At 47.0% G+C, this 17,302-nt stretch overlaps 1 protein-coding gene across 8 annotated transcripts in view; it reads right to left on the bottom strand.

The window, feature by feature from the left end:
• hspg2 (heparan sulfate proteoglycan 2) overlaps positions 1 to 17,302 on the bottom strand; it is a 78,173-nt gene that overhangs the window by 42,911 nt on the left and 17,960 nt on the right. For all 8 annotated transcript variants that reach the window (XM_062458903.1, XM_062458904.1, XM_062458906.1 and 5 more), the window contains exons 2-11: positions 14,948 to 15,077; positions 14,507 to 14,569; positions 3,826 to 3,935; positions 3,551 to 3,609; positions 3,266 to 3,438; positions 2,360 to 2,485; positions 2,001 to 2,195; positions 1,746 to 1,865; positions 1,471 to 1,602; positions 819 to 963 (exon numbers count right to left, since the gene is read on the bottom strand). In XM_062458903.1, the coding sequence (XP_062314887.1) occupies positions 819 to 963; positions 1,471 to 1,602; positions 1,746 to 1,865; positions 2,001 to 2,195; positions 2,360 to 2,485; positions 3,266 to 3,438; positions 3,551 to 3,609; positions 3,826 to 3,935; positions 14,507 to 14,569; positions 14,948 to 15,077 (1,253 nt within the window). The remainder of the gene's footprint in view (positions 1 to 818; positions 964 to 1,470; positions 1,603 to 1,745; positions 1,866 to 2,000; positions 2,196 to 2,359; positions 2,486 to 3,265; positions 3,439 to 3,550; positions 3,610 to 3,825; positions 3,936 to 14,506; positions 14,570 to 14,947; positions 15,078 to 17,302) is intronic.

Genomic DNA, 17,302 nt, shown 5'->3' with positions numbered 1-17,302 from the left:
TTGCGTCTACAGAGAGACTGCAGAAAAGCTGGCCAGTGGCTGGATCGCTTCAATACATTGCTTTCGGTGGACTAGTACAGCATATCCCACTGTACATAAGGGGGCTACACAGCTCTTCTCTCATCTGACCCAGTTCTACTGAGTTTCTGTCTATTCTGCCTACTCATGGATGCCTTTTAAGAGAGGCAGTATGGAAAGTACAAATTGATGTCAGAAGGGTCCTTACTGAATGTGATGCTACTTAGTTTTTACTGTCATTTTTCATTACAACATAACTTTTCGATGTGGCAACCTATCCAAATAAATGATAAAAGGCAGAGGTCAGGCACCATTAAGAATGACTGTCACACAGCACTGCAAAAAAGGCTAAGTCAAGTTTGCAGAGCTATTCTGAATAATTAAAGTCAGACCTGATTGAAACATGACGCATTTCCAAATGCATTTCCAATGCGGCTCAGCTATCTGGGCTCACTAAGAAAATCTGAAACTACTACGCATGACGATTTCATTTTGAGGGATGCCAAGATTGGAAAGCTGACAAATCCACACACGTTTCGAAATCTTCAGGGTCTGTTTCCAATCAATTACATTACAAGACTCCTTTTCACACAATGGAAAAGTCATATCCACTTTCCAGAACAATCCATGCAGTTTCACAATTTGTTCCCAAAATGACATACAGTACTCCCCTTTCAATCATGCTTGGATGTTCCTTTAAGATGCATCACAATATGAATTCCATGCTTTAGAAATGAGCCTGGGGTTGTGGGTGATAATGGAGATAATGGAGGGGGGGGGTAATCTAGAAGAGAACCTACCTGCCACTGACAGGGATATGCCCCCAGTTGAGTCTCCAGGTGATAATGGGAGTGGGCACACCCACAGCTGTGCAGGTGAAGGTCACCGTCTTCCCCCGCACTGCCTGAATGGACTCTTCCGGAGGGCTGGTCACTGTGGGAGGAGCTTGAAAGGAAAGAAGAAAACACGTGAAAGTCATGAACTTTACCCACATGAAATAATGAGCAGTGTGACACATGACACACACACTGTACACAGACAAACACACACACACACTCAAACAAGTTTCCACATTTTAAAAGGGCAGTATGTGACTGGTACTTAGTGTCTCAATGTAAGTCAAAGAGTCCCATAGTCAAAGGGAATGGGAGTCTTTGCCATGGATGGACAATCCTTCAGTTCTCTGGACTTGGACACACCACAAAAGCTCTGTGTCTCCCACTCAGCTTGTGTGAAAGGATGCCAGAGCAACTGCAAATTAGTCACACGGTTTTAAGGGACTTTAAGGGTGACTATTCAGGAGAGGCACAGAAGCAGATAGAGAAAAGCAGGCACAGACGATGTGTGTGTGTGTGCATGTGTGTGTGTGTGTGTGTGTGAGAGTAGGTGGGAATGTGTCCGTGTAGAGGAGAAGGTCATGGTGGTGTCATGGTCCGCATGGCAGGGACTTACTGCAGCCATACTCGTCCGAGCGGTCGGGGCAGTCTGGTTCCTCGTCACACTGGTAGCTGGCAGGGATGCAGGTCCGGTCACTGATGCACACAAACTGCTCGGGGGCACACGTGTCACCGGGACCCTTGGTGGCTGCAGGGTCCAGAGGGAGAGGCACATGTAGGGTTACTGACAACGTCTGACTTCCATGTTCGAAAGAGGTTTTCTCCAGTCTATTTTGGCTGGTGGGATGGGATGATGGTTCAGGGGACAAGATGGAGTAGCGTGGGACTCACGGCAGTCTGTCTCATCGGAGTTGTCCTCGCAGTCGTTGTCCCCGTCACAGCGCCACAGCTTCAGGGCACAGCGGCCGTTCTTACACTTAAACTCATTGGGCTCACAGGGAGAGGGGGTGCCTGTAGAGACAGACGCTCCATTCTCAGATGAGGTGTGTGTGTGAGACTGTGTGGGTGTGTGCAATTGTGGGTGGTGTGTGTGCGTGCGTCTTTTTGTATGTGCGTGTGTGTGTACGGTGTGTGCGCGCTGCTCACCGCATCGGATCTCATCGCTGCCGTCGGCGCAGTCCCTCTCTCCGTCACACAGGTAGTCTCTTGGGATGCACTCGCCGTTCTGGCAGGTGGCCTGGTCCGCCCTGCAGGGGCCGGGCGGGGAGGGCGGACGCGGGAGCTTCTTGGTGGTGGTGATGGCGGGAGGGGTGGGCGTGGCCGCACCAGGGCGTTTATTATCTAGAAACACAGTGGACCGTAGACATCTCACACACACCGCGTATCTCCACACACACACCTCACACCACCCGGGACGTGCTCGACGGCGCGCTTGAGCCGAGCCGGGCGTGTCGTGCGGCTACCGTGTGACGACGCCGGACATTCCACAGCCCCATGCCACTCACCGCAATACAGCTCGTCACTCATGTCCCTGCAGTCGGGTCTGTTGTCACACAGGTACTCCAGACGGATGCACTCTCCGCTACGGCACGCGTGCTCGTCCGGCGTGCAGGGTCTGGGGTCGGGGGGCACTGGGGGAGATGCGGGGGAGGGGGGTCAGGGGTCATGCAAGGCTACAGCCACTATGTGAAACTGCTGGAGCCTGGTTGTTTTGGGATGACTGTGTTGGAGTATTGTTACTAATCCTGGGAACAGCTTACTGTTACACCCTTCCTTTGAAGATTCCTATTGTATGCTATCAGCATTGTTGCTTCGACATCCCTCGACACTTTGACCCTGACCGTTGGACACGTACATGTTGATTTCTTTGACCGAAGCCAAGTCTTGCATCGCGGCCATGTATAAAAGAGCGCTGACATCCCAAGCTGGCTATAGGAGCAGACTGCAGTGTAACATGCCATGCAAAGACCTTTCCATTCCTACAGGTGCCCGAATGCGATGACCACTCAACAGGCTTCCATGCATTTACATTCCTCAGACTGCATGATCCAGCTAACACACGTCCATAGAGGTCATCGTCATCATCGTCATCATCACCAGGAGCATTCTACAGGTGCAGCAGTGACAGCTACGCCAGTCTGAAAGTCTCCATGCAACAGGCATGGCATGACATGGCCCAGTACAAACCTGGCACTGCTAAGGGCTCCACTGGGGGCAGAGCTTGGGCTAAAAAACCAGAGAGACACGTTAAGAGCAGCACCCGGGCCTTCTTCCCTCTCACATTCCAGCCCTTCAGGCGGCCGCACGACTCCCCTGTCGAGCCCCTAGCCTCCCTGGAAACCTCCGTCAGAGCATGAGCAAAGGACCAATGAAAGCAGTGGCGAGGAGGGGTCAGGTGACCATCCCGTTACCTTCTCCGAGGCGCCTGAATTGGAAGCCCTGGACGGAGGTGACGTAGGAGGCGATGGCGCCCTCCTTGACGGTGGAGTACAGCACGTTGCGGATCTGCTCGTGGTTGAGGTTGTGTTCGGAGCCCACGTCCAGCTCCACGAACACGTCCACGCCATCCTCACGCACCATCTTCCTGTTTCCACCACGGAACCACATGGGCAGGTTATAGAGGGAAGACTCTGAAGGCAACTGTTGCGAACTCTTCATCGCCAACACGAGAACATAAGTTAAGAGATATGGCTTACTTGATGAGGACCACACTGACTGTCTGGATGCCATTGATCTTGTTGTACTCTGACTCCAACTGTAGGGAAAACGCACGAGTAGAAACATACGGCAGGTTATTCATTCCTGTCCTGCACTACCTGTCTGACTTCAACTATAAACTGTGTTGACCACTTGAGTGCTGTCTTCCATGTGAACTGCAGTACCACCGCTGACAGGGATGTGGACAGACAGACTGTGCAGGTTACCTTCCTGGTGTGTGTCCAGGTAGGACACCCCGCTGAGGTAAACCTACCGTGTCCACCACCGCGTCCGAGATCTCCTGGAAGGCTGCTGAGTAGATGTCATCCAACTCAGGACCGTACACTATGGAGTCAGTGAAGTTCACCAGAGCTCTGTAGTAAACTGGAATCCCAGAGAGATGGAGAGAGGGGGAGGGGAGAAAGATACAGAGAGAGAGAGTTAACTTGAGCAGAACTGTTTCAGAATGACAGAGAACCACAATGTCAACATGCATTTGTCTCTGTGCTAAAGATATTGTTATTTGAAAGGTACTTTCTGTATTCCTTTGTGGTCAACTTGTTAAAAATGAATTGAGCTAAGGATAATGTTTTGAGAATAATTCCCCTCGAGCAAGCTTTTGGTTTGAATGTTTGGGAGAGAATCAATGTGCATTACTGTGGTTAAAATTGGAGCCACATACAAATGACAGGGTCTATTTCCATATCACACTTGTGGTAAGGTCTGAACTCAAACTGAAGTTTACCAAGCTGCCCCACAGACACACTGCTAACACACATACAGTTAGGTCCATAAATATTTGGACATTGACACAATTTTCATCATTTTGGCTCTGTATACCACCACAATGGATTTGAAATGAAACAATCAAGATGTGCTTTAAGTGCAGACTTTCAGCTTTAATTTCAGGGTATTTACATCCAAATCAGGTGAACGGTGTAGGAATTACAACACATTTTATATGTGCCCCCCCCCCCTTTTTAAGGGACCAAAAATAATTGGACAAACTAACATAATCATAAATCTAATTGTCACTTTTAATACTTGGTTGCAAATCCTTTGCAGTCAATGACAGCCTGAAGTCTGGAACCCATAGACATCACCAGACGCTGGGTTTTGTCCCTGGTGATGCTCTGCCAGGCCTCTACTGCAACTGTCTTCAGTTCCTGCTTGTTCTTGGGGCATTTTCCCTTCAGTTTTGTCTTTAGCAAGTGAAATGCATGCTCAATTGGATTTAGGTCAGGTGATTGACTTGGCCATTGCAGAACATTCCACTTCTTTGCCTTAAAAAACTCTTTGGTTGCTTTCGCAGTATGCTTCGGGTCATTGTCCATCTGCACTGTGAAGCGCCGTCCTATGAGTTCTGAAGCATTTGGCTGAATCTGAGCAGATAATATTGCCAGAAACACTTCAGAATTCATCCTACTGCTTTTGTCAGCAGTCACATCATCGATAAATACAAGGGAACCAGTTCCATTGGCAGCCATACATGCCCACGCCATAACACTACCTCCACCATGCTTCACTGATGAGGTGGTATGCTTTGGATCATGAGCAGTTCCTTCCCTTCTCCATACTCTTCTCTTCCCATCATTCTGGTACAAGTTGATCTTGGTCTCATCTGTCCATAGGATGTTGTTCCAGAACTGTACAGGGTCTTTTAGATGTTTTTTGGCAAACTCTAATCTGGTCTTCCTGTTTTTGAGACTCACCAATGGTTTACATATTGTGGTGAACCCTCTGTATTTACTCTGGTGAAGTCTTCTCTTAATTTTTGACTTTGACACAGATACGCCTACCTCCTGGAGAGGGTTCTTGATCTGGCCAACTGTTGTGAAGGGGTTTTTCTTCACCAGGGAAATAATTCTTCTGTCATCCACCACAGTTGTTTTCCGTGGTCTTCCGGGTCTTTTGGTGTTGCTGAGCTCACCAGTGCGTTCTTTCTTTTTAAGAGTGTACCAAACATGAGTGTACCAAACAGTTGATTTGGCCACACCTAATGTTTTTGCTATCTCTCTGATAGGTTTGTTTTGATTTTTCAGCCTAACGATGGCTTGCTTCACTGATGGTGACAGCTCTTTGGACTTCATATTGAGAGTTGACAGCAACAGATTCCAAACACAAATACCACACTTGAAATGAACTCTAGACCTTTTATCTGCTCCTTGTTAATGAAATAACGAACTCCCATGAGGGAATAACCTGGCCATGGAACAGCTGAGCAGCCAATTGTCCAATTACTTTTGGTCCCTTAAAAAGGGGGGGGCCACATATAAAATGTGTTGTAATTCCTACACCGTTCACCTGATTTGGATGTAAATACCCTGAAATTAAAGCTGAAAGTCTGCACTTAAAGCACATCTTGATTGTTTCATTTCAAATCCATTGTGGTGGTATACAGAGCCAAAATGATGAAAATTGTGTCAATGTCCAAATATTTATGGACCTAACTGTATATAATGCAAGTTGCTTACTCATCCCCCTGTACACACACACATACGCACACACACCACATACACATACACACATACTGAGGCTACATCTGTAGACTTAATAGCCTGACCTGGAAATCGGTTGGTATTCGTATGCAGTTATGGATGTTATACAAACATATGCATGTTCACAGAAACAAATCCCAAATGTATGTTATAATAATAATATTGATCCCAGGTCATTTGATTTCTTGATCTATTGATTTCAGAGTGAGCCACTCCAAGCTAGGCAGCAGCCTTTAAATAGCCCTGGGCCTGAGGGAGCCCCATCTCACCCTGCTGCCAACACCTTGTTGAGAGGGGTTTGTCAGTCTCAGATCGAGGGTCTGGGCTTAGGGAGGAAGTCAATATTTGCTATTTTTCTTGCAGTCAGTTACCACTTGCCATGACTATCCTGAGGAGTTTTATGTAGGCATACCCTGGGGCCTCTGGGTCACACCAACACACACACACACACACACACAATGGACACATAAATACTGTACACGCAACACACAGTACACACACACACACACACATATACACACACAAACACATTTCCCTCGGCTCCTTTCTTCATGTTCCCTTTCTCTCCCCTCGATAATTACATACCAGCAGACGTGTGCATGATGACAGCGTGCATTTATCATGCAGCCTTGGGAGTCCTGCTTCATTAAAAGCTGAGTACAGTGTGCTTCACACACAAGCTGCTGTGTGCTCATTGTATTGGGAACTTGCAGGGGTCATGAGGGGGTGGGTCAAACTGTACAATTGGCAGCAATACTTATCCTGGTGGGCAGCTGCCTTTACAAGCAGTTTCCACTTTACCAACCGGATTGGACCAAGGCACTGGTGCCTCCAAGACACTCATACACTCATTTCTGCTGAGGGAAAGCCTCATTTGTTGCAGATTAAACTGAATATCAGGTAAAACCAGCTTCCTGAGCAGGGTGTGTACAGAACAGGACCAGACAGGACAGGAGAGTCACAGAGTCCAGCATACCCTGGCTGTCTGTTCCTCTGCAGGCCGTGTCAGGCTCTGCAGGGGTGCCGTACAGCCAAAACAGGCAGGCAGCAGAGGACAGCCAAGATCAAAGAGGCTCATCAAAGCGCCTCATTTGACCCGTGGCTAATCAAATCACTTCAGAGGGCGCTTGCCGCCGAGAGGGCGAGCAGCGGCCAGCGACCTAGTCTCCTCTGAGCTTCTCTGCTCTGACAGCGCGGCAGGGCGGGCGCAGGCCCGACACTGTTATTCAGGATCCTTTGATTACTGCGCCGGGTTGTGGCCCGCTGCTAACGAGGGCCGACCTGCATTCTCCTGAACGTCACTCACTCCTTCTGTTGCCATGAGGGGAAATCCCCCGCCAGGCACCGCCAAGGGCGATGAAACTGTGAGAGTGGGGAGAGAGAAAAATGGAAGCCTGGAAAACACAGCATTCCAAACTCTTAATTCACAAACTTATTTAGCTATTAAAGCTACGCGGCAGAACTGTGGTGGCTTTGTAAGACGGGCCCCCTCTGAACACACAGAGGCCTGTGCAGGAAACAAAGAGCTGATTGAGCCGGGGGAAGCAGAGCAGGGTAGAGCCGAGAGTGGGCTAGGGCAGAGCAGAGCAGCTCTGACCCAGCCTGGTCTTTACAGCTCAGTCGATTCTGCCTCGACCTTCAACCCCAGACCATCGCCTTTGGCACCAAATCAGCACAGCTTGAGGGCGTGGTAGAGGGAACGAAAGAGCGAGACGGAGGGGTGACCGAGAGAGACAGAGAGAGAGGGAGGGAGAGAACAAGGTAACACTCATACCCATCCCTCCAGGGAGCCTCCCGATATGAGACCCTCGCTCTCCTCCTGGCACCCCGCTCTCTCTCCCTCTCAGGCTGAGAGGCTGAAGGGTGTGGGGGCCCGCTTTCTCAGCTTGGGCTTTTATAGAGCGGGACCCCTGCTACTTAACCCTGCTGCTGGTGGCCAGCCAATACAGTCTGCCTCTCACTGTTGAGCCCCTGGGAAAGACTTCTGGCCCCTATATTAATGGAGCCTCTTTTGTGTTCTCTGCAAGCACATAAAGTAAATGTCAAAGTGACATGAGCGTGTGTCAGAACACTTCGATTCTGTTATGGCCATGATCGTGATGGCTGTTATCCTTTCCTACAGTTATTCCCAGTCTCTGTGTAGGCCCAGAACATGAAAATAACCACAAGCTTGTAAGGTGTGATGGGAAATAAATAGTGTTTGTTGCTAGATATTCCTCAGGGCAGATTCCACACAAACATCCACAGCAAAGACAGCAAATGCATGTTCTGTTTAGCCGTTATTAGATGGAAATGCTAGTGTTGTCTTGAGGGAAGGAATTACATCTATTACACCATGGAACAAGCCCATCATTTTCCATTGGCATAAAAAAAACACTGCTGCCTGCAGGCCACAAGGGAAAACCTGACAAGCTGACTAACTCCAACACTTCACGCCCCGCTGCAGTCTAAGGAGTCAGAGTGAACGAGCAGAGTGCCTGACTGCAGAGTCTGCCAGGGTGTTGGATGAGTAAGATGACCAGCATGAATAGCGGGTGGAGCAGAGGACTTACTGTAGTCTGGCTGGTCTGAGCTCTGTATCTCCCCCAGATATGGAGGTCCCAGCGGGTCGGCTATGGCTAGAGGCAGAGGCAGGGGCAGGGAAGGATGTGGGGGCGGTGTGGAGGCCAGGAGGATAAATGTAGGGGCCAAGGGTCGGGGGTCAAACAAGAAAAGTGCGACACATTTGGGGTGAAGGAATAAGTTAGCCAGAGCAGGTGCAGAGCAGTTAAAGACCCAGGAGAGCAGGAGGAAGCAGGAAGGAGAAAGAGAAAAGAGAAAGTGATTAGAAAGACAAGTAGGTAAAGAGTACGTAAGAAGAAACAGGTCCATGGAGAAAGAAAAAGGTCCGCTAGTTCAGTAAAACCACTTCAGCCATAAAAAAAAACTGTAAAAACATTGACTGCAATATACAGTAGGTACATACCAATATCATATATCTGTTATTTGACACTGATGAAGTCCATCCAAGGAACTTGCAAAGTGCCAAGGGCAGTATCTGATAACTAATTGGGTCTGACAGGCACACATGACAGTCTCACTGCCTGGCTCTGACGTGCCACAGAGGATGAAGAGTCAGGAGTTATCTCTTAGGATTGATCTCATTATGTGAGGGGGGCAAGGAGGATATCCTTCAGACCCAGCACACTTCCACCTCTCTCCTCTCCACAGAATTTCTGGGAGAGATCCACCCTTTACAAGCAGCGGCTTAGGAGCGTCATCTGGGAGGAGGAGCTTCCTGTTTTGCCAAAGAATGGAAAATCTTAAGATGAGAGTTCCACTATGTGTCATAGATGCATATATACTGAAGTGCATTGTATTGGCAGAGCAATCAATGGTCTGTTTCTCTAGTCAGATGACTCATTTCCCCCCCCCCCCCATTTCCTTGGTTACAGTATTGAGCATGAAATGTAGGGTTACGAGCTTATAAGACACTATTTCAGGTCACACATTTCACAGCACCATGCCTATTCTGCTCTGTATGAGTTACTACATTTAAGCTATTTACGGTCTCCAGTGTTGGAACAAACAAAAAAGCTGCAGTCTCCAGTGCTAGTCCAAGCCAGAACAATAAACATCCAACAACTCCTATATAATCAAGAGTCTGCAGGCTCCAGCTGTTTTCCAGCTGCACACACATAGACATAGACCCATCTCAGCTGACGCTGCAGCGTGGCTGTAGCACATGTCTGTCCAGTACAGACTCCTCCATGCTCCCCTCTCTGCATTGGTGCAAGGAAGAAGACTCTGTTTACATGGGTGTTTAAACAGCCAGTAAACTGACATTTTGGGGTCTTCGGAAGTGATTACTGCAGCTCCTCCCAACAATAAAAGGTCCCTAAAGTAGCACTGAAGTTGAACATTTCCGGTCAGAAAACTGAAAACAGGGACACACAAAACAGGCCTTCTCCCTGGCCAATCTGTGTGTCCTTCTAGAATGGTGACCCAACCTAATTAGTGTTAATGAAGCATCCGCAGCTTCAAAGGCTTCGGGGATGTTGTGATCCTTGTCAGCATCAAACTGCCATTAAAGAGAGAGAGCTCTAGTTTGAGGTCATTGCAGTTCACAGGCCATGGACAGGGACAAAGTATTTACGGTCCCAATGTTTCAGAGGGACAGAAGCTGACCACGGCAACTGTCCTCTTACTGTGACGTCCAACAAGTTATGACTATCATTTTGGGAGTCTATTCTTTCAGAAAATCAAGCTGTTAACTTTTGAAACGTCATGAGAGAGATTAGTATCTTAATGCACCCTCCCAAGTGTGCTATAGGAAGCCCTATAGACACAATCAAAACAAGCTCTGATCCGGTGTGGGACAATAGAGTATAGTATACACGTGCAAAAGTGAACAATACACATGAATTTATACGTTAGCATGTTGACCTACTCATTCTTGCTGACTAACAGATCAACTTGAGCATTTAGTCATCGAACCCTGTTTTTGGACCATGCCAAATGAAAAGAGTCCTTTGAAACATTAGCTTTCTCTGTTTAGTGTGACTAGGCTCTTTTGCCTGAAGAGAAGGGGGATAATTAAATTCTCCAAGGCAACGACTTTGTTATTGGCATAACAGAGAGTAACAACATGGAGCCAGGGAGAAAAGCTGAAATCAATGAGGAAGACCATGAACCATGGTCTTCAATTTTGTAGAGTGGCCTGTGAACTATATTCTGTTTAACCTTACCTGGACCCATGTCCTTTCCTTAATAAAAATGTTTGTTTTCTCCTTATGTCGTTCTCTGATGTATTTTTACTCATCTCATAACCTCCCTCTCCTCCCTTCCTTCATCATACACAGTCTTCTACCCCGTCGTTACCCTAAACTATACCCCCCAACCCGTCAGTGACGCTGACGTCTCAATGTACGACCACCTCCGAGAAGACTGGCGTACAACAACAACAGAGGCAAACCAAAATAACTGCAGCTGTTGCCACTTGTCCCTTTGCCCCAGTGGAACTATCTAAGAGTCTTCTGACTGACACCCACTAACACTGACACACAGATCCCACCAACTGTCTTCCCTAGGAGAAAGGCAGCAGTCCTGGGTGGCCTGTCTATTACCCCTCCAAACCTGCTCCAAACCACCCCCAACACGCCCCACAAACACACCCCCTCCACCCCCTGCATCAAACTCCCCCACAACTCCCTTAGAGAGGGTCTATTACACTGATGTATCATCAGCATCTGTTTCAACATCTGTTCTGACAGGCTGGTGGAAGATCCAGAATTGGAATTGTTCATTGCAATAGAGACCCCAAATAATTCACCTGATCCAGGGGAGTTATGGCATGCACATGCTATGGGTTTGTAACGGCCTTGTACAAACACTGTACAGTACCTTGTACAGACACTGATAAGAGTATGAAAATAGGAGTTATGTTTAATGAAAGATAGAGATGAGGTTAACACAAGCAGTTATTTTCATCCTAAACAACGATGACCCTGGTGTTTAAACAAACTGCACAAAGACTAAACAGCGCTAGCAATCCTCAGGAGGAAGATCAGCGTCTAAACTGCTTTTTTTTGTCTGAAAATTACATTACATTGATATGATTAATGAAGCAGAGTAACAAAAATGTCTGGCTATGGTGATGTTCTAAATCAAACAGATGTGTTTATTCTAAGACAGATAGTTGAATTGTCAAATTTAATTCCAACCCAGATATGATCAAATTTCAACCAATTTAGGTCAAAATGATCTTCAATAAAAAGCCTTCAACTAAGGAACAATGTATCTGTAGACATTAATTCTCAAGCCTCAAATCCTAAATTAGTACTGAGAAAAGGAACCAGACTTGACCCCAGTTCCTCAGAGACCACATTACCAGAACGAGCAGGACATGATAACCTTTTCTAAAGGTTTCTTTTCTAAACAAAGTGTCCAATACCCATGGTGCTCTGGGAATGTCTGCAAAGGGGCCTATGAAATAGGGGGAATTCTGAGAGATGAGAGGCCGGCTGGAAGATGTCTCCCACACAGATCTTGGAGGTCAAGAGAGGAGGTGAAGGGGACACGGGAGGGTCCTGTTGGACACAGCCTACCACTCTGCAAGGAAGATTACAGCGTGTGATTGCATGGCCCTTCAAACAATGGACAAGAGAGGATGAAAATAGACTCCCCTTCGAAAACATTTACGTCTCATCAACGCCTAATGTTTTTCACAGCTTCAAATGTCAGTCCCATGGACCAGCTGAAATCTTTAACCTACAGCACGTAGCATCACAACAGGATATGAGTCATAGTGCAGCAGTGGTTCCTACTTTCATCCAAGGGGGATTTGCAGGGAAGGAAGGCGAGAAAGCCTGTCTGGGAAACCCTAAAGACGGACAACCTCAGCAATGTTCAGTCTCCTCCAAGTCAGGAAACCAGGGTTCCTTCCCAAGCAATTTGGGAAATCTAAATATGGAGGTGGGAATCTTAGTCCACTCCACCCCAGCAAGTGTCAAGCATACGGCTTCAAACTTAAACAGATTACATTTGCTGTATACTAGACAAATGGACATTTAATCACAAAGTTGACTTTGTAATCATGGATGAATCAACTTGTAATGGTTATATTAGAACGCTATTTTAGCCAATTCAAGAAAATGTTGTTGCAATTTGTAGATTATTTTGTAACTGGGCATGAGGAACACTGGATGCAGTGTATCTTTCAAATCTGTGCTGACCTTCAGGTTGTTGAACCTGGATGATCCAAACCTCTCAGCAGGACTTGGTTAAGTCCTCCAAACATAAGACTAGCCCCATGTAGAGTGTTCTACATTGTTGTTGGAGGTTTAAAAACAGCACCATAGCATTATCTGGAAATCACAGTACTCTCATGGCCTCATTTGATGTCATGGCGTTGTTCTTGTGCAGTAAAGTTAACTTGGGTTAAACACCTGTTTAGTCATGGTTATTTGCAGCATTCAATCCCGACGTCCTTTAGTAAAGACGGTAGCTGTACATATCCACCCAGGCCTCAGCTGGGCTATTTCTGTAGGAAGAGCACATGCTATGCCCGTGGTCCAGCTCTGATGTCAGCCTGCAATGTTGCTACAAAAACAATTATTCCCCAATGATGTAATGAGCTACACTCGCCTGCTAGTCTGCACTCCTCTGGAACCCAGGACAAACCAGGAGGCAACGACTCAACGGACTAATCTTCCGACAGATGAAACCGTTTGTTGAGACCTAGTAGTTACCACTGACCTAGGCTATGGATTGGTCAGTGGTGTGGATAAGAAGGTTTACATGGGGATGTTTTTTGGATCGCCTGAATCCGGAAGGAACATGAGAACACTGTGCTCATCTCTGAATCCATGTGCATCAAATGTGCCCTCTAGAAGCCACTGGAATGACCTTAGCAATCAGATACACGGAAACATTCACACAGCTCCTAACTACAGCAAGTGGCTTGCCTCAGCCCCGGTGATATCTTGACATCATTTCTAAATGATCTGATCGTAGTCGAGTTGAAAACAAAGATGCTTCTGATCGTTTGGATGCCTGGTTGGAAACAGCCCTTAATGGCTTGGTTCAGGAGCATACACAAGCACAAAACGAACAAAGAGCTCCCATATCCAGCCGTCCATGGCTGAAGAGGGAGCTCTCTAAAGGGTGGAGGAACAGGCTATAACAGGAGAGAGGTTCAGGGCCAGGTATAGTGGCATGACTAACACATAGAAGACCGGCTCAGTCACACCACTCAAAGCTTAGCAAGACATTCTCACCTCTTCTATAAAAGGTTGTGGCACATATTTCACAGATAGCATGGTTTCCTTATGTATTAACCCAGTAAAGATGTATCTTTTGTATCTAAAAGAAATTGCATGTACAACATCTCGAAGAGGCTGGCATAAAATCAGAGGGACAGGATATTGGGGAATGGAATGCAAAACTAAGGTTTTTTTGCCATGTCTGTTGCAGCTTTTATTGTTTATCTTCTATTTCATGCGTGATATTGTGTTTTCACCTCTACCACTGAATGAAAGGAAGAAAGATGATGTTTACATCTAGCAGACAAATCTGAGAGGCTGTATTATGACCAGCTTCACCACTGGGACGAGAGGGGAGGCAGGATGTGAGGGCAACATCATTCAAAGTCAGACAGACATCTAACCCAGTCTACATTCATATAATCACACACACTGGAAGTCAGGATCAAAGTTGCGGAAGATAAAGAGTGCCTCAGAGAGACTTGAGTGATGTCTCCTTCAGATCAACAAAATGGTGCCCTCATAAAGTGGTCTCAACAGGCAAGCAATGAAATCCAATTAAAGTGGTTTGGCAGAATACAGAGCTGAGGGGGTTTAACGTGTCTTATTTCTATAAATAGCTTACATATCATATTTGAATCGGTCCATTTACAGGTCGCGGCTGAAACAAGGCCAGGCAGGTAATGTGCTAGACAGGGACTGTCTTTGGTCTTACCCGTCGTATCTGAGACCAGCGTCGGCCATGGCGTGCTTCCATCCTCCTCTCCACTGGGCAGATCTAAGAACAGCAGACATGCAGAGGTGTGGTCAGTCTGTTGCCTGGCGCAAGCCTCACTGACTCACTCATCACTCATTTGCACAACAGGTGTGACATCCGTCTGGAGTTTTCCAGAGAGGTGAATGGGTTCAGTGACATGGGAACCTATGGATTAATTGTGTGCTGATGGTGGAAAGAATAGGTAAAACCTTTTGTTTGGCACCAGTCACACCCTTGAGCAATGTTTACATTTTTCACATACCTAATGTGGGGCGCTGTTCAGGGGCGGCATGTATAGATACAGATATCTATAGACCAGCCCTTTGTACTGCTTTGAATAACTGTCTTAGCGTCTGAAGGACATTTATATTGTGCCTCTATCAAGATTGTCCTTCCTACCTCCAGAAGCTTCGTCGGCAGCAAAGTCCTCATCATCGTCCAGGAAGCGCTTTGACCTCTGGACTGTCTTCTCTGCCTCCAGGTCCTCAGGAAGAGGCACCTCCCCCCATACCTTGGAGCCCTGGGCCACCTGCAAACAACACATGCACAGCAAGATTTATAGGTGTTGACTTCTCTTCTAAGCAAGGCTACACCTAGTCCAATGGGGCCCCAAAGAGCAAAGCAAAACACAACCTGAAACTGGCCCCTGCTTCACACAGGAAATGGGGCATTGTGATTTGTTTACTTGGACATGAATTATCTATGCAGCCTGTCACCAGGCAGAAGTGCATATGTCTGAGCTTGTTTAAAACACCACCATGACCAATTATAAAATGAGAGGGTGCAACAGATGGAGGTTACAGATTTAGGTCATTTTACAATAAATCATGCATGCACATGTTCTAAGTATGTTCATAGTATTTTACAAAGTGAATGAAATATCGCTCACGTCATAGAACAACATGACCTTGATGCATTCCTGCACACCCAGCCATAGCAAGTATGTGAAGACAATGCAGTGTGCATTTGCGGTTAACACCAGAACGTTAAGATGACACAAATCTGTATAAGTATGCTCAAACCCCCGTCCCTCCAGGCAAGCAGTCGACAGAATACCACAATTACAGTCCAGCTCCTTGCAGAGGGATAAACGAACACTTTATCATGGAAAGATTAGGTCACCTCCTGAGATAATAAAAACATCCGCACAGCAGCCACACAAAGGGCTTGTGTCAAAAAATCCGGCGGTGATCATGTCAATCCTCACGTTAAATGAAGAGAGGAGCAGAGTAACTGCAGTATGTACGGGCCCCAGGCAATCTGTTACATTCTTTACTTGACCAGGTAGGGGAAGAGATGGGAACACACTCCTTTTTACGTCATTTTCTTTTTTTTCTTCTTTTCCTTACTGCACCTGACAATCTTATATGACACAGGCCAAATGGAGTGTGTGTGTGCGGGGGGGTGGGCGGGATTATTGCTCTTCTCAAATCAACAACCTGGTTAGAGAGTCCTGTAAAATTATTTTTGGTGGATAATCCCTAACCACTCTTCACATCACATGATAGGGGACTGCAGCCTCTCATCTAGGTGGAAGAACAGTGTTAACCCGTGCATTAAATAATCTCACGCAAGACAGAAGAGCTTTGCCACCTGGTCTGATATCTGATCATCTTGATAACGTCTGCGGTACCACCCAAAGCACTCATCCCTCCTCCCACATCCTCTACTCCCATCCCCCCCCCCCCCAGGGGCTAACCTCTGTCTGGTCCTCAACCACCTGGCCCTCCTCTACTCCCTGCCCAAACTACAGCTTTTTGTCTGCATTTTTTCCTGGTAGCATGCCAACCATGGCATTTCCAGTCGGGCATGGCATGCCAGTTCCCATTTCCACCCGACTCCATCATGGCAGAGAATCCCATTTAAATGGCTCCAACTAATAAATAACTTGATCTCTCCCCCAAATCCTCTCTCCCCTGACTGAACACCACTAGAACAACAATCCCGGGCCTTTTTCAAAAGGAAAACGCTGACTTGCCAAATTGTTTTGACTGGAGTCAACCAGCCAACTGTTGGTGTGATCATCTCCTGCTTCCCACTCCCTTGGGATGGGGTCCTCTTCTCTGGACACAACTTTGCCATCCTGGCAAAAACATTACCCATAGAGCCCACAGGCTTGAGATGCCCATGATGAGAAACATGTCTATAAAACGTTCTAATGAAAGGTTCTTCATCAGACCACGACGAGCCTGAGGTCGCAATCTAGGAGACAGTTATTGACCAGATAAGATCTTTTTTCAGTAGTGCGGATAATAGCTAAAGTGACCTTTGTATGTCGATCTGGAAGTTGGGCCATGTCCACTATTTCAGCTATGCCTTGCCTGACATTGAGTTCTCGGCAATTCCTTACTGCTCCCTCAACGCCCTAGGGACTTGCTCCCCCCCCCCCCCCACACACACACACACACACACACAATGTGAGGGCCAAAATGCATTCTACCCTGGTGGAAACCCTGTTTTGAATCAATTTGCTCACAATGCCTTGTTTACCTAACCCTAGAATGTTAAAAGGAAATTAGACAAAAAAGGACAGCAGATTACTGTATTCCAAGGGTATCATCCAACAGGTGAAACCACACAAAAGCTGCAGGACATCCTTCAAGTTTATCCAGCTGCTGTTTTTCCTGGGTCAGGGAGAGATTCCAACGCTATCCTCCGTGGGTAACCAATGAGAAGCAGGGCCTGAAGGAAGAGGAAATGCTGACCCCACCCAGCCACAGTCCCTGGAGAGGACAGTCTGACACAACCATCAGC

The sequence above is a fragment of the Osmerus eperlanus genome, chromosome 4, assembly GCF_963692335.1.
Source record: "Osmerus eperlanus chromosome 4, fOsmEpe2.1, whole genome shotgun sequence".
NCBI classification, from domain to species: domain Eukaryota; kingdom Metazoa; phylum Chordata; class Actinopteri; order Osmeriformes; family Osmeridae; genus Osmerus; species Osmerus eperlanus.
Note: the sequence above shows the minus strand (reverse complement) of the source record. Positions and strands in the feature narration are given on the sequence as shown.